The sequence below is a fragment of the Stigmatopora argus genome, chromosome 1 (assembly GCF_051989625.1).
Source record: "Stigmatopora argus isolate UIUO_Sarg chromosome 1, RoL_Sarg_1.0, whole genome shotgun sequence".
Lineage (NCBI taxonomy): Eukaryota > Metazoa > Chordata > Actinopteri > Syngnathiformes > Syngnathidae > Stigmatopora > Stigmatopora argus.
In genome coordinates, this window is record NC_135387.1 from 7824511 (window position 1) to 7842766 (window position 18256).

Below are 18256 nucleotides of genomic sequence, written 5' to 3' on the forward strand. Positions count from 1 at the left end.
CATTTTATAAAGTGACGTTAAGAGCATTTTTTGGAATGAACATTTTCAAAATTCTTCTTCTTTAAGAAAATGTAATAAATGGAACAATAATGCTCATGTTTTTAGTGTGTGATCTGTCTTCGACATGAAAAAACAAAAACTTATATATATATATATAGTATCATGTGAGTCCTACTATGGGCTAAGGACCAAATTCAGCTATAATGTGTTGGAATGAATAATAAGTAATGTAGCAGCATTTTGGGGGAAAAAACTTGACATCGTAAACGGCAATTGGTTTAATTCTGAACTGTTCAATTTTACAACTAGTGTTGAGAAAATGTATCAATGTGTACTTAATCTGGTACATGTACATGTGCAACAACAAATTCTGGAAAAAAATAGTTCACATTTTTACATTCTCATAGTTTTGTTTATGTCAATTCTTGGTTCATTTCTGATGAATTGAGAGTTTGTTTTTTTCTTCTGTTTTCCTTTTTTTACCCCCAATTTTTTGTATGTTGCTTAAACAAATGCACACAGTTGAACCCTTTATTGGTCAAGTGACTTTTTGGGAATAATGAATGAAAAACAATTAACACCATGAATACCTGGTGTCTAAATATGCGGACATCACATTTCTGGTCATGTAGGGGACAATATTAACAATTGTTGTACAAGAGTGGCCTCCATGACACATATTTGGATGCCCAGTCTCAAATATATATACATTTTTATTCTTTAACGTTACTATATTGTTTTGATGTATTTTATATGGAAAACATACATTCATTAATTTGTACAATGTTAATAACAAACAAATGAATCAATTCAAAATAAGTACATTCTTTTTTATGTTTTCTGTAATATTTAACTTGTCGAATGCTACTGAGAGGACAGATGCCAAATTTATCTAAACGGAGAGAACCGGCTGTGGATGCTCATCATTCAATGGAATGGCATCCAACGAGTTAAATGAGCGCCCCATAATGGGTTAACTCTTTGCAGGGCCACCAATTCCGGTTCAGGCCGGCCTACATTCCAGCATCTTCTTGAAGGCCTTCCTAAAACTGTCATCTAGAAAGGCATAGAGAAATGGGTTGAGGCAGGAGTTGGCGTAACTGAGGCTGGTGATGAAGTAGGAGATCCCAATGAGCAGGGGTGTGGTCCTCAGGTCGTTGGTCAGTGCCACAATGGTACTAAGGTGGAACGGTGTCCAGCAGAACAAGCAAACGGCCAAGACGATGAAGACCATGACGGTGACTTTCTTCTTGGCTTTGTCGAGCGCTTTGGCGTTGCTATTGAGGCGCATGTTCCTCAGCTTGTAGAGCATCATGATGTACAAGATGCAAATGGTGGACACTGGGATGGCAAAGCCCAATATAAGAGTGTAGATGCGACTGGCTTTGAACCATAAGCTCTCCGGTGCGGGAAAGCTGAGCACGCAGGTCTTTCTGCCGTCCTCGGTGAAGACGCCGGCAAAAATGCTGAAAGGCGTTACGATGAAGATAACAAGGACCCAAACACACAGAGAAATGATCTTGGCTGCTCGGTAGGTGCGGTACGGCATGCGCTTGGACTTAACCGTGGCCAGGACCACCAGGTAGCGGTCCACGCTCATCACAGTTAGAAAGTAAATGCTGGAGAAGATATTGTAGTGGTCTATGCTGAGGATGATTTTGCACAAAACCTCTCCGAAGGGCCAGTAGTGTAGCAGGTGCTCGGCAATGCTGATGGGCAGAACCAGCGTGAACAAATCGTCAGCGATGGCCAGGTTGAGGATAAACATGTTGGTGACCGTCTTCATCTTGGGCGCTTTGAGGATCACGTAAATGACAGCTGTATTGCCAGTCAGACCGACGGCGCAGATGACCGAGTAGATGATGGGCAAGATGACGTAGAGATCAGCATAGAAGTGGAACTCGGCCGGGGGGGTGCAGTTCAGGTTGGTGCGGTTGCCGGAGGACAGAGTGTAAAAGTCAACTGAGTCGTCGCATAGCGGTGGCACAAAGACATCGGGGTCAGAGATGTTCTCCATGTTTGCCAAGAGTTCCTAATGATTCATGTCAAAGACATAGTGTGTAGTATATATTATACATATATATGTACACATATAATAACTCTAGCCACCTGATGCTGCAGTGAGTCTATCGGTGGTTCAGTGTGGGCAGAGTGGGATCGATTAGGGTGTGAGCGTATGGTTTCTGTCTCTATGAGTGCCCTATGTCTGACTGGCGACCAATCCAGGGTGTAGTCTGCCTTTTGCCCCAAGTTTAATGGGAAGAGCTCCAGCACTGCGCTATCCTGCGAAGAATAAGCGGTGCTGAAAATGAATGAATGAATATCAATTCTAAAGGATCCGCTTCATCCACGCATCTTATAAAAGTTTGATGCAGGTGAGGTTAAATGCTTGTGTACATCTTGAATGCACAGCTAAAAGTAAATGATGATAATATCCTTACAGTCAGAGAAGGTCTGTTTGAACTTTAGCCAAAAAACGGTGCAGTTGTTTTTGCTCCACATTAACTCCAGCACTGTGGATCCACGTGTATTCTTTTAAGATCAAACCTATAAACCCTGCCCTTAATCTCTTCATTCTTGTATAAGTGTCCCTCAAAAGCCGTATTGTGCCTGTCTGCAAGGTGGTCCCCACTCTCTCCTCCACCTCCTTCCCCTTTGTGCACCTTGGAGACACAGCAGTTTTGGATAGATATGTTTAAAAATATTATATATAGAAAATGAACCAGATGTGAAAGAATGAGACAAGTATGAGTTACCTTCAAAAATGACACCCAGCAGAAGAGAAGAACAATTGCCGTGAACATTAGCTGAAAACTAATTTAAAATTAACCAAACGACTCACTTAAAAAAAAGCTTTACATGCGTATGAAGAAGTGTGTTGGTATAAGGGAGAGAAATCACCGTAGTATACTCCTCTTCAATCTTCCCGTTACTATTCAGCACCGCCACAGCATCTGTTGAAGGTCGGTCTACCTTCCTCCCACTCTCTCCTTCTCCCTTCCTCTCTCACTCTCACTCTCACTCTCTCTCTCTGTCTCTCTCTCTCTCTCTCTCTGTCTCTCTCTGTCTCTCTCTCTCTCTCTCTCTCTCTCTCTCTCTCTCTGTCTGTCTGTCTCTCTCTCTCTCTCTCTCTGTCTCTGTCTCTCTCTCTCTCTCTCTCTCTCTCTCATGTGGTCCACATACATACATACAAAGCTTTAATTCAGTTTTATTTCCAAGGAACCTATTTTACAAGATGAAGAACTATCATAATTATTGCGATAATAATGCATTAGGTGGTGCGAGCGGTTAGCGCGTCGGCCTCACAGCTCTGGGGTCCTGGGATCAAATCCAGCTAATGTCCATCTGTGTGGAGTTTGCACGTTCTCCCCTGGCCTGCGTCGGTTTCCGCCCACATTCCAAAGACATGCATGGTAGCCTGATTGGCCCTAGGTATGGGTGTGAGTGTGCGTGATTGTCCGTCTCCTTGTGCCCTGCGATCGGCTGGCCACCGATTAAGGGTGTCCCCCGCCTCTGGCCCGGAGACAGCTGGGATAGGCTCCAGCACCTCCCGCAACCCTAATGAGGATAAAGCGGTTCAGAAAATGAGATGAGATGAGATCATGCATTAGGACAGTTTTACAGCATTAGGACTGTTTTCCATGTCTCCCTCCACCAACACACCTGAATCAAATAATCGGGATCAGTGTGAAGCTTCTGGACAGCATGCTGATGAGTTGATCATTTGATTCAGGTGTGGTAGAGGAGGGAGGTATGGAAAACAGATGGATAGGGGCTCTCGAGGACCGGTCTTGGCCACCCCCTGCATTAGGTTTATTTGCACATTTCAGGACACTGAAAGGCAGATTATCCTGTGTTATTAATTCACTCCGCACTAGGTGGCAATAAACTGCTATCGCATCAACAGCTGCTGTGGGGCAGATTAACAGAAGCGAGGTAGCCCTTTGTCTTTCTGACCAGTGTTGCCACAGTTATTTTTAAATAGTAATCTGATTACAGATGAACAATTTCTCATTTAGCCACCTTGTGGTGTAGACGTTCACTCGCCTGACTTCGTTGCGGGCAGGCACAGGCTCGATTCCTGCTGGTGACGGTATGATTGGGACTGCGGATGGTTGTTTGTCTCTCTGTGTGCCCAACGACTGACTGGCGACCAGTTTAGGGTGTAGTCGGCCTTTTGCCCGACGACAGCTGGGTTAGGCTCCAGAAACCCCTGCAACCCTTTCGAGGATGGGCGGTATGGGAGATGAATGAAGGAATTAATTAATTACTAATTTAATGTGATTAGCAAATTGGCCTTGCTGTTCCGAGATTGAGGGTTCAATCCCAGTTTCCGACCTTCCTGTGTACAGTTTGCATGTTCTCCCCCTCCCACATTCCCCCTTGTAGTTAGGTTTTGTTTTAGTTATATTTGGTTTTTGTATTTAAGTTTTCATTTTTTTGTACACAGTTTATGTTAATAAAATAAAACCTCAATTTCGCCCACTACCCAGTGTCCGCTTGCTTCCCTGCACGTGGGTCCAACTCCGCACGTACCTTAACAGTTTTAAAATCTCCTGCATGAATCCGAACTCCAGTAGGTGGACAGTACATGGAATAGTTTAAAAGAAAATTATAGGCTCGAGACTCCTAATGATAGTTGAGAACATAATTAGTTCCTTCAAATAACAAAACTCATTAACCATTTTCTGTGTAGTAAATTAAACTCAATATTTCATGTTTTAAAGTTGATATTCTCAAAGGGTAAAAACAAAAACAAAAATTCCAACAAACAAATAGAGGAAATAGAGGTTTAAATGTCTAGCAGCCCTGTTGCTATGGAAATGTGTCCCAAAACATATTTAGTTTTTCATCCTCCCTGGTCTAAATGATCATTTTGGCATATGAGATTGCCTCCTCTGCATGTACACTCACATCCGAATTTGAAAGTCAGTGGGGATCTGGTATAAGATGTTAAAAGATAGTTCTACTCATCTTCTTTCTAGATTTTCCCTCTTTGAATATCTGAAAACACCAAGAAGCACAGTGGAACTTCTCAGAGTGAATTGAATCAAAATAACTGTAAATATTCATTCATTCATTTTCTGACCCGCTTATCCTCACAAGGGTCGCAGAGGGTGCTGGAGCCTTACCAGCTGAATCCGGGCACCAGGCGGGGACACCCTGAATAGCCAGCCATTCACAGAGCACAAGGAGACAGACAAACATTGACGCTCACACTCATAACTAGGGGCAATTTAGTGTTCAACTAGCCTACCATGCATGTTTTTGGAATGTGGAAGGAAACTGTAGTACCCGGAAAAATCCTACAAAAGCCCGGGGAGAACATGCAAACTCCACACAGGAGGACCTACCTAGGATTGAACCCAGCACCACAGAACTGTGAGGCCATTGTGATAACCACTCATTCACTGGGCCGCCTACAAATGTAAATATAATTTTAATATTTCATTCTCAGAACTTCCACCGGTGCACTCTGGGCTGCGTCAATATTGTTTGTATATACTTCTATCTCTGAGGTCACACCTTTGCTACATGACAAGAAAAGGCAATCTTGGAACCCCGCACCGTTACGATGATGCGTGGTACGGAAGATAAATGAATAATTTATTTGGCTGCATGATTCAGATCTGGCAACACTCTAAATCATTTGGTTTAATGCAAAAAATGTAGGTAAAACAAAGTAATGGACCAATAAGAAAATCATAACACAAAATAAACAGTAAGATATATAAATGTGTCTGGTCATTACCAGGCCTGAAAAATCTTAAACCCTAATCCAGGGGTGTGTGGCCAAACCGGTCCTCGGGGGCCGCTTTTTTTTTCCAACCAATCCAGCACAGACACTTTGACCAATGAGATTTCTGCAGAAAACAAGAAGCACCTGACTGCAATCCACTGATTGCACTTGTAGGACACCAGATTGGTGAAAAGGTGTCCTCTTGATGGATTGGAATGAAAACCCTTACCCACTGCAGCCCTTTGTGGAATAGTTTGGACATCCCTGCCCTAATCCAATATTACAATTTATGACAATAGCTTTGACATTTAAAAGCTTGTTAGAAGGATGAGGTTGGTGGCATCTTCATTTTACCTCCGGCTTTAGATCATAAAGTTCCTGTGATCATCCGTTAGAACATGAAAAGATTTTCCGAGAACACAAACATCCTGACACTCCCTCAGTCCTGCCAAGATGCAATAGTGAGTCAGAGTTTGGCCTGCCAATGTCTGAAAACTCTCAGAATAAATAAAAAATTCTAGTACTGACGATTCATACTAAAAGCCCAGTGATGCCATGTGTCACCTGTAGTGGTAATGTTAGGGTACAAAAAAACATGCAAAGCATGGGATGGAGATTGAAATTTTTAATGACCAAAATGTCTGTGCAATTTATTCTCATTCATGGGATTCTTTCATATTCATATACATCAGTGCCTTAATTGATTTTTACAATTTATTCATTTTTATGACCGATAAGGTGCCAGGCTTTAATAGTCAAATGTGTGCGCTGGCTGCTCTTTCTTTACATTTCTTCGTTATTTTTTTCAATGGCAAGAAGCTAATTAATTTTCAAAAAATAGACAAGTCATGCCACCTCCTATATCAAAGTCATAATTAGTAGCCGTGTTAAACGCACATCTCTTGTGACGCATACACCCATATCACATACTCAACAGGCTTTCAGGCTACAATATAAGTGTATTATCTATGGCTTGTTCAAACTCTATTAAAGCCCACAGTAATTGACTTGCTCCTGAGAGACAGTAAGAGGTGAAAAGAATGAACATGGCAAAGATTCCTCCCACTGTCCATCAATTCGCCGGCCCAGTGGTCAAGTGGGTAGCGCATCGGCCTCACAGTTCCTGGGTTGAGGGTTTGATCCCAGGTTCATTCTCACTGTGTCGTGATTGCATGTTCTCCCCGGGCTTGTGTGGCTCTTCTCCAAGTACTCCAGTTTCCTCCAACATCCCAAAAACAAGCATGGCAGGACAGTTGAAGACTCTAAATTGCCCTTGGGTATGAGTCTGAGCATGGATGGTTGTCCGTCTCCTTGTGCCCTGCGATTGGGTGGCCACCAATTTGGGGTGTCTCCTGCCTGGTGCTCATAATTGGCTGGGATAGGCTCCAGCACCCCCTGCAACCCTTGTGAGGATAAGCAGTACAGAAAATGAATGAAAAGTAAGTGCTTTGACAACTTTTATATCACTTTGACACTTGCGTGGTAAAGTGATATAAAATCACACCAGTATGTTAATCTGAAAGAACTTCAGGTTTCATTTCCTCTGTGCCTGCAGCCATTTCTTTCATTTGTCATGGTATTTTTGGGTGGGAATAAAAAAAAAATCTTCAGGCCCCACTCAGTGAATAAATCCTCCTTCAAACATAATAAACAGACAAACTACAGGTAATATATTGCATTAGTTTCCACAAACCACCATGAAGCATGACACTACATAAGAAATATAAATATTGACATCACCAATGATCCTCATATTGGGACACCTGATGAACATTTTCATTCATTCATTCATTTTCTGAACTGCTTATGCTCACAAGAGTCGCGGGGGGTACTGGAGCCTATCCCAGCTGACTCCGGGCCAAAGGCGAGGGACACCTTGAATCTGTGGCCAGCCGTGCTGGGCATGAGGAGACAGACAAGCATTCACACACACACTGGGGGCAATTTAAAGTGTCCAACCTGGGAGCATACAGGTGTACCTGGAGAAAACCCATGCAGGTCTGGGGAGAACATGCAAACTCCACGCAGGAGGATCCGACCTGGATTTGAACCCAGGAACCCAGAACTGTGAGGCTGGCGTGCTAACCACTCATCTGCCTCCTGAAGAATATAGTACAATTAAATTTGTCAGGATGGTCAAGTGGTCAGCGCATTAGCCGCAGAGTTCTGGGAATGGTTTGATCCCAGGTCGGTCCTCACTGTGTGGAGTTTGCATGTTCCCCCTGTGCTTTCGTGGGTTTTCTCTGGCTACTCCAGTTTCCTCCCACATCCCAAAAACATGCATGGTAGGCTGGTTGAACACTCTAAATTGCCCCTACATATGAGTCTGAGCGTGAATGTTTGTCCGTCTTGTTGTTGGCGGGCCACCAATTCAGGGTGTCCTCCGCCTGGTGCCCATAGTTGCCTGGGCTAGGCTCCAGCACTGCCCGTGACCTTTGTGAGGATAAGCAGTTCAGAAAATGAATGAAGAAATGAATGTTGTCATTCGATCAAAAGCTTGCTGGCTTACCACCTGTTGTCTGCAAGAAAGAAAAAAAAGTTTTAGAAAATCTACTGTAATTAGATTTCTTACTGAAGTAGAATAGTACACTTTTCTCTCTTCTCCGTGTGTGCTGTGCTTTTGACAGAAATATCTAGTGACCCGGTTACCATTGGCAGTGTATTAGTTTTTTCACTTCAGGGCCCACTTATGACCAGACTATGGCCAGCTCACTCCTATTCCATTTCTTGAAGTCCACCAGCTTCCAATAATCACAAATCTACTTTCATTCTGAAAAATGAGAGCAATAAAAGAGAGCGTGTTCTCACATGTGATGCAACAGTGTGCGTAGTTTTTGTTCCTCCTCATATGTCTATTTTGGTGGACATAAATGAAAAATCCATGCCTATGAAGGAGTCCTGGACACAAATGAGATTGAGGCTGTACCCAAGTTAAGGTACAGAGAGTGATTGAAACAGAACCTTCTTCCTGAGAAATGTATCAAAACAATTATTCTAAATCAGGGGTCTCAAACATGCGGCCCGCGGGCCAACTGCGGCCCGCGGGACGATAATTTGCGGCCCCCGTCTTAATATGAAAGATCAATAATTTTTTTTTTTTTTTTTTTTTTTTTTTTTTTTTTTTTTTTTTTTTTTTTTTTTTTTTTTTTTTTTTTTTTTTTACCCCTTTCCTCAGGATGGCGCCGTTTAAGTGGCAGCCAGTGGCAGTAGCTCTGTCCACTCATGTTTTTCTTGTTTTACAGCATGTTTTACATGAAAAATTAGAGGGAACATTGACATGCACCTGCTTGTGGCAGGTGTGATACTGGTGTGCCGATAGCGAGCAATGATGATGTCGTGACCGGATGATACGCCTAAAGACGTTTCGCCGACGGAGGTTTGACAGACGGACAGGTCGTACTAGTATTTGTTAGTTTAATGATTAAATACAAATACTAGTATTTGTATTTAATCATTAAACGCTGTTTTCAGCTGGATTTGACCGAATTTGAGAGCATTTTGAGCCGTTTGGCGAATGGACGTCTATAGACGTTTTTTTGCCTCCATCGCGATATCATCCAGTATTTGTATTTAATCATTAAATGCTGTTTTAGGATGGATTTGACCCGATTGCTGTCATTTTACGGCTCGGTTCTGCTACATCTGCCTGCCCAAGAGTGCTTATTCCCGGACTGCCATTGATGGTAGACGAACATTGATTTTTACTATAATTTGGACAACACCGGCGGCGGGCCGGATTAAAAATCCTAACGGGCCGTATATGGCCCGCGGGCCGAGGTTGAAAAACTTGTACACACACGATCCGGCGGGGCGAGCGTTCGAATCCCGTTTCGGCGGAACCTCCGTTCGGCCGAATGAACGTTCGGTGGAACGTCCATTCGGCGACCTGCCCGTCTGTCAAACGTCCGTCGGCGAAACGTCTTTAGGCGAATCATCCGAGTACCGATGATGTCGCTCACACTGGTACTCAGTGCGCTCGGGGAGGTTGTCTTTCTGCTCAGACCAACAAAAAATTAGAGGGAACTTTGGTTCGGAGCTGAATGAACCAATCACAGTGAGGTATACGGCTCTGGAGGGCGGGACATCGGCCGGGCTGTCCAGTGCCTCGCTCACTCACTCATTCATTCCTCCAATCAGCTGGGCGGAGGAGAAGCCGTGAGGCCGATCACTCCGCTCGGCGCGCACACTCCTCCGCTGCTCTCACCATAGAACTGAATGAGGCGCTATGATCCGTGATCCAGCCTGTGTCAGTGTCTGTAGCCATCTCCGCGATTGAAACGGAGAGCGAAAGTGCACATGCGCCACAAACCCGCGCGACTGAATGTGAAAGATCAACCCGAGACTCATTCCAAGTGGAAAAACATATTACAGAGCCCCAGAGATGTCTCTTTCAAAGCCTGCCGTGAAGAGAAAGGTCGGTGATGAGCACAGACAGTTTCAAGAAAAGTGGGGAGTGCAATATTTCTTTGTTGAACACAGGGGCACCCCGACGTGTCTCATTTACACTGAAAAAGTTGCGGTGCACAAGGAATACAATTTGAAACGTAATTGTACTACGAGACATGCTGTGGAGTACGAAAAATACCAGGGAGATGAGAGAGCCAACCAGGTTGCCAGTCTTAAAACACGTCTTCTGAGGCAACAGGATCTCTTCAAGAAGGCTACCAAAGACAGTAATGCAGCAGTCAAAGCTAGCTACGCCGTTTGTGAGTTGATTGATCCTGTGCTAAGTGATCCCAAATGGCTCATGGACTTGGCTTTTCTTGTTGATATCACACATGAGCTTAATGTACTGAACAAGAAGCTACAAGGCCAGGGGCAACTTGTCAGTGCTGCCTATGACAACGTGAGAGCATTCTGCACTAAACTTGTGTTATGGAAAGCCCAGCTCTCTCAGACAAACCTTTGCCATTTCCCAGCATGCAAGGCTCTCGTGGATGCAGGCACACCATTCAGTGGTGAGAAGTATGTTGAGGCCATTTCGAAGCTACAGGAGGAATTTGATCACAGATTTGCAGACTTCAAGACACACAAAGCCACATTTCAAATTTTTGCGGACCCCTTCTCCTTTGATGTGCAAGATGCCCCTCCTGAGCTTCAAATGGAGCTCATTGACCTGCAGTGCAACTCTGCACTCAAAGCCAAGTTCAGGGAGGTGAGTGGAGAAGCAGACAAGCTTGGGCAATTTTTGAGAGAGTTGACCCCCAGCTTCCCTGAACTTTCCCGAAGGTTCAAGCGGACCATGTGCCTTTTTGGGAGCACATACTTGTGTGAGAAGCTCTTCTCCACCTTGAACTTCAATAAGTCCAAGTACAGGTCCAGACTTACTGATGAGCATCTTCAAGCTCTACTGAGGGTCTCCACTGCTTCCTCCCTCAAGCCAAATGTGACTATGTGAGAAGAAGCGCTGCCAGGTCTCTAGCAGCAAGGAGTAGGCAAAAGAAGCCGTGTTCAGAATATTTCATGTTCAATGTTCCATTCAAGTTCAGAAAGTTAAAGGTTAAAGAGCTGTTAATACAGACATTTGAAACGGAATAAAAATAATTCATTTTCTCTACTTAGCCAGCCAGTGTATATCTACTGTATGCTCATTAGTATTATTTGGTTTTATATTACTGATTGATTTATTTTTTATTCATCTTTAAGTTAATTTATTTAATTCATTATTTTTTGTTAAAAAATAAAGGTATTTGATAACGTTGGAATGTTTTATCAGTGCTTTTCTTGTGGAAATCCTGATGCGGCCCAGTCTCACCCAGACTCGGCCTCTAGCGGCCCCCAGGTAAATTGAGTTCGAGACCCCTGTTCTAAATGATTCAAGAAGAGGATGAACTCATTGGCTGTGAGTAATGGTGATTGACATCCAATCCATTTGCAGCAAATTAATGAATCACTCTCAGTCCAACTAGTAAAAATGTCTTCTGGTAAAAATGTAATTACATTTCACAGCTGCAGAATGAAGAGAGCCACATTATTAGAATCTAGCACCATTAATTGCATTGAAAGAGTTAAAGAGACTTTAAACTCAAAGTAAAAATAAATTGTTGGATTAGGCCAAAGTAAAGACTGTTGTGGGTGGCCCGGCAGTTTGAATGGTTAGCACAGTTCTGGGGGTCCTGATTTCAAATCCAGGTCGGTCCACCTATGTGGAGTTTTCATGTTCTCCCCGGGCCTGCGTGGGTTTTCTCCGGGTACTCTGGTTTCCTCTCACATTCCAAAAACATGCATGGTAGGCTAGTTGAAATCTCTAAATTTCCCCTATGTATGAGTGTGAACGTGAATGGTTGGCCGTTTCCTTTTGCCCTGTGAATGGCTGGCCATTCAGGGTGTCCCCTGCCAGGCTGAAGTCAGCTTGTGATAAGTTTATTAATAGGTATACTTTAATAAAAACAGAGAGACATCATTGACATACTCTAGCTACGAAATTTTAAACAATATGCGAGTATTTTCGGAAGTTGATTCGATAATCGCCATCTGCCGGAATCCAAGTCAAAGCAATTTAAGAGTCCTTCGTAGATCTTCATTGCAAACTCAGATCAACAGTCCTCGGCCTGGAACATGGTGTCCTGTTCGGTCAATAGTCCTGAAAACAATTAAATGGCCTTGAAAACAGCTGTGGGGGAAGTGTCCTCGAGCTTGCTCGGTCCCAACTTAAAATATAGCTCCTATACCTATTAATGATTAATGAACATATAATAACATCCCAGAATAACCCCAACAGCTTGTAAGGCTCTAGCACCCCCTGCGACCCTTGTGTGGATAAAGCGGTTCAGAAAATGAATGAATGAATCAATGAATGAATAAAGACTGTTGTGAACAATCATGGCAAATTTGAATGAATTAAACAAATTATGAGTATGTAACATGGCTTTAAAAAATTAAAAAAGGCTCTCACGTCTTCATACTAAAACGCATGTCTATATCGACTGTCAAGCATCCAAATTCTTCTATACCACCACTTGTTTGTGTTGATGCTAATGCATTTAGCATGCTTACTTGGTCAATAATACCATACATGTTTGAACTACCCGACCCAGAATACAATTCAGAAGGAGAAGTTTCTGAATGTTTTCTCAGTCTGCAACAGAATGGTTCTGTATTTATACCTTAATTTAACAGTCAACAGAAGAACACCACAGTGCTTAATCATTTTGGAATTAATCAACACTTCACAGTCTGATATACTATAGCACTCTATGAGCCAGATCTGAAACTAACATGCATCACTTGGTTCATAATGTATCTATTTTATCTGTCATGTACCACACATGGAATATTTCCATCTTTAGCATCATGTATAAAACGGTGAATGTAATGACCGTATAAAGTAACAATCATTTTTTACCTAGTTATTATTAGTATTATTTTTAAAAAGAACAAATGTCAACGCTGTCGCCGCTGACTGGGGAGGTGCAGCTGATAAATATGAGGTGGCAAGACCAGGGATAATGTCCAATTAATTGGTACAAAAGCCATTTTTCTCCTGCTTGAAGTTAACAGAACAGTTATTTGTAAAATGCTAACTGTAGAGACGGCTTTGGTTGGGAATTCGTACCACTCTGTTATCGGAACACTGGTCCAGGATTTCTAAAGCTTAAAATGGGGTGAAATATAAAAAAACTTTTATGTGTTCGTCCTTTTACAGTTACAAACGTGTCTTTATCTCACTTCTTACACCTTGTTGTTGATTTTTGGGGGGCATGGGTACCTATCCTCAAGGACCGCAGTGGGTGCAGGTTTTTATTCCAACCGAGGAAGAGGATACGTACATTTTTGCCAAGCTGGTGTCTTAAAAGTGTAATAAATTGATTCCAGTCAGGTATTGCCTGTTTTAGAAGAAACTCTGATTGGGACCGCCCGATAGTGTAGTGCTTCACTCGCCTGACTTCGGCCTGGACAGGCGCGCACTTGATTCCCGCTGGTGTTGGTATGATTGTGAGTCCGAATGGTCGTCTGTCCCTCTGTGTGCCTGCCCTATGGCTAACCGGCGACCAGTCTAGGGTGCATTCTGTGTTTCACCCAAAGTCAGCTGGGATAGGTTCCCGCAACCCCCGCAACCCGTACGAGGATGTGCCGTACAGAAGATGAATGAATGGATGATTGCTGAAACTGTCTGTGCTGTATCAGTTGGAACAAAAACCTGCACCCACTGCACCCCTTTGTGAAATAGTCTGGACACCTCTGTTTTGGGGGCCGTAGACTACGGCAGCTCATAGTGGTAAGGCAGGCCATGAAGTCGTGAAATTTTAAATACTCTCAGAAAAATCATTAGAAAAATCCAGACCAAAACAGTTTTTGCCAAAAACTCAAGAGATTCAGCAGTAAATTTTTCTCAGCTTGTGCGCATGTTTTCAGCACTTATCTTCAAACATATTCTTTGTATTGAGAAGAAATTATCCCAAACAGTTGACTATATCTTTAATTACGATCCTTGTTGAAAATTGGAAAAGAATACTCATTGATTTTCTTCCTTTACAATCTGTGATATCTGTTCAAAACACGACACAAAAGACAACCAACTAAGTTGGCAAACAAAACTCGATGTTTAGTGAAATGAACACATTATACAAAGCATTTTCAAAGTAGCTCCAACTTTTTTAATATCCAGTGAACACATTTATTATTGAATAATATAATTACAGCCAGTTCACCTCCTTCCACAAGCTTTTTTTTTTCAATATCGGAATGCTTATGGATTATTCACTCTTTGAATTGATTCAATCAATGGCATTTTTATATGAAACAAACGGTAGGTCAGCAATTCATTGCTTATAGAGAAATAATCACCTCTTTTGACCTGTTCTGCAACACTGCTGTTTACCTCCACATAAGAATAGATGAGAGTTCATTCAACGACTCACAAAAGAGTAGAACACAGTGTATCACAAACACACACAGAAAGCTTCTGTAACACCAGAATGGAATCAAGGTAATAAAGACGCATGGAGGGAGGTTTAAAGTTAATTTAAGGTGTAAATGTTCCACTAATTCACGTTTTAGGTGACACAACCCAAGCAGAGTTTATCGTGTCTATGTCAGCCTTAATTGAAACAACACTGTCTCTTTCCCATGAAAAGGACACCTCTGTTAAGTTTAAGTTCACCCTGACCTAGTAGCTCTATCACTTGAAAGGTATGAAATGGTTAGTGATTGTTGCTGAGGCTGCGATGCAACTATTCAAAGGATGAGAAATACAACTGTTTTTTCTTTTGCATGTTTAGAAATGAGATATTGAATTACTTTTCAAACTGCCGGATATGCAACACATTGTTTGGAGCTTAGGTTACTTAACATGAATCCCTCCAATCCCAAATCAATTTAAATGGATGTTTTGGAACGGAAGCTGCCTCGTGGTGTAGAGGTTTACTTGCCTGATTTTGGCGTGGGCTCAATTCCCGCTGGTGGCAGTATGATTGGGAGTGCGGATCGTCGTTTGTCTCTCCGTGTGCCCTACGACTGACTGGCGACCAGTTTAGAGTGTAGTCTGCCTTTTGCCCGAAGACAGCTGGGTTAGGCTCCAGAAACCCTCGCAACCCTTTTGAGGATGGGAGGTATGGAAGATGAATGAATGAATGTTTTGGAAAGGATATCCTGACTCAGCAGCTATAACTCAATTTGATAAAAGCGGTGACTCATACAGTTAGTTACCACTCCAACGGAGTCGGTCTTGACGACTCAAGTGTACTATTTTAGGAAACCTGAGCAAGAGTTGGCACTGTATTTCAGCAAATGTAACTTTCTAATCTAGAGCTTGGTGACATGGACATCTTGGGCTCACCTTTAGGGCAGTTATTATTAGCAATTTTCAAGGGCTTGATTATCTCACCTTAAAGATCAATGGTAACATTTTTATTATATTACTTATGTGATATTTGAACTACATGGCATAATCACAGTACCAGGTATAAAAACTGCACTTTTTTTAGATTAGAAATAACTCACCTGGTGCCACCTAATTACATTAGGTTATTCTATTCTGGGTAAGGCCCAAATTTAAACTGAGTACTGATTAAGTTAATGGGGTACATTTTACACCACATTCAAATCAGTCACAAAATCAACAAGTAGAAGCGACACACTTCTGTAGATATTCTTTATTTACACCTTTAATGGTCTAGTTCGAACTAACTGGATTAAGCATCGCTCATCTGTTGCCGAAACTGAGGCAAGAAGAATGTTTTGTGTTGTTGTACTGGGGACTCTTTTGTACCTGTGATCAGCTGTTTGCAGCACCCCCTGAGGTCAATCTGGCAATTCAACACTTCAAACACCCTTGTCAGCTTGTCTTCGAGCTAATCTACACCACATGACAACCCATCGGGGTCAGTTGTGAAAATGAGGGGCAGTTGCAAATAAAAAATGTGATGAAACGTCACAAACTGAGAAAATACAACGCGGAACGACATCATTCAGCTTCATAGCAACTAGTGCACAGAGTCTGGTGGTGGAGGCAGCTGTGAATGCCACATGGGTTTTATTTTACAGTGATGTCAGTTGACGAAACTCAAGATGACACGTTATTACTGATGGATGATTGATCAGGGACCTTTTACCTTTACATATGCCGCTGGACCCTATTACTGTCAGATTCTGCTCATATTCTGCTCATCAAACTCATCCGCTTCGAGCTTCAAATGCTTCATTAGTAGCCTCTTTCTTATATATATATATATATGTATATATATATATATATATATATATATATATATATATATATATATATATTTTTTTTTTTTTACCCATTTCTTGTTCTGCTTAATTAGTTTAGGCTTTTACTCAGCTTTGCAGTATTCTTCCTTTGGAGGAACCTGATCTATTTTATCCTACCACTTCCTTTTTCTGGCACCTGGAAGGATTTGCATCTTTCTAACCTTTTTTGTTTATTGTCCTACTTCTACAAATTGAACATGTACATTGTTTGGCTTTTAGAAAATATACCCCAACAACAAATACCTCATTGATGGCTTTTGAAGCTGGTTTGAAATTGATCTGGATCGCAGAAAACTTCTACTTTTACATAGCTCTTCACTAAAAATGGTGTACTGTACATTATAAGGTACTGTGAAAAAGTATTTGCCCCCTTTTGAAATTCCTATGTTTTCTGCCTTAGACTTTAACAAATATGCAGCAACTAACATCCACTCGTTCATTTTCCATAGCGCTTATCCTCACAAGGGTTGGGGGGTGCTGCAGCCTAATTATTGGCCACCCAATTGCAGGGCACAAGGAGACAAATGACAACCATTCACGCTTACACTCATACATATGGGCAATTTGAGTGTTCAACCAGCCTACCCTGTATGTTTTTTTGATGTGAAAGGAAACTGGAGTACCTGGAGAAAAACCACACAAGCCTGGCGAGAACTTGCAAACTCCACACAGTGAGGACCGACCTGGGATCGAATCCTCGATCCCAGAACTGTGATACCAAGGCGCTAACCACTCAGCCACGGTGCTCTTCATATTTATTTGAATCTAATATATTTGTACATTGTCAGGATCGCCATTCGACATTCCCAAATTCACGCACAAATAAAGAGGAAAAGACAGTCTGGAATTTTTGCTTGCACGGAGAATGACTGCTGAGACAGCTTCCCAGCTCCGTTCTGAACTTACACGTCTTTTCTGTTTACATTCGGGGGCCCTGATTACATGGACATATCAACTCCAAAACTTGTGAAAAACACATTTGAGACGTTTGAGCATGTTCATCTGTGTGTACATGTGAGTTGAGTCGACTACGTCTGTACCAAAACACATCCCCAATAGTCGAAAGAGATGAGGACCGAAGCGTCATGAAGGCTTTTGGCGTCCTTGGGGAAGGGCAGATGCCGCAGTGCTCAAAGCAGGTTCCCAGAATCCTAGCTCCTCTTTGTTTAGACTAAACAAGGCTTCCAGGAGCAAAGCTTGTACTTCATTGTAAACAATTATGATGCGAATAGATGCGCATAACTATGGCTGAGCAAAGCATTCTTTAATAGCAAGGCCATGCTTATACTTCATTGCCGGCAAATGTATAGTAAAATGAAATAAAAACCCTGACATCCATAATCTTATGTAATAAGACAATTATTTGATATATTCAGATATTCTATATATTTATATACTACATATCAGAAGCTACAAAACATACACTAATAGAACAATATATTTATTTAGAGAACCATTAATAATGGTAAATTCAGACTGCTACATAAAGCCTTCTTCAGCAGAATATATTTCCTCTGAAAAGCCCAGTGCTTTTCAAAAAATTTCCATTAATTAACGATGCCGCATTAGAGACTGGCACGGTATTATAGTCAGCTGCTTGACACTTCACCTCAAGTGACGCCACATTTTCAGGATGCCCTATTTGTTTCGTCCACACAATAGTCTTTTTCTCACAATGTAAGAAAATCACTGCATCCAGGTTGGTGTAAATTATTTAAATGTATTGCAATTGTTTAAGCTAAAAACACCAACTTTAACTGCTTATTATACGCCCTAAATTATCCTTTGGTGGTACAGTCTTAAATA

At 42.0% G+C, this 18256-nt stretch overlaps 1 protein-coding gene across 2 annotated transcripts; it reads right to left on the minus strand.

Annotated features, from left to right (window-relative positions):
- Positions 1–275: 275 nt before the first annotated feature.
- On the minus strand, positions 276–2948 carry LOC144074627 (neuropeptides B/W receptor type 2-like). 2 transcript variants are annotated; one of them, XM_077601152.1, is made up of 2 exons: positions 2757–2948; positions 276–2032 (listed from the first exon to the last, which is right to left on the minus strand). In XM_077601152.1, the coding sequence occupies exons 1-2, from the start codon at positions 2802–2804 to the stop codon at positions 1004–1006; spliced, it is 1077 nt and encodes a 358-aa protein (XP_077457278.1). In that variant the 5' UTR covers positions 2805–2948; the 3' UTR covers positions 276–1003. The 2 variants fall into 2 exon arrangements, with proteins under 2 accessions (XP_077457278.1, XP_077457287.1); XM_077601161.1 differs by having other exon boundaries at positions 276–2663; positions 2757–2896.
- Between the last annotated feature and the right edge of the window lie 15308 nt (positions 2949–18256).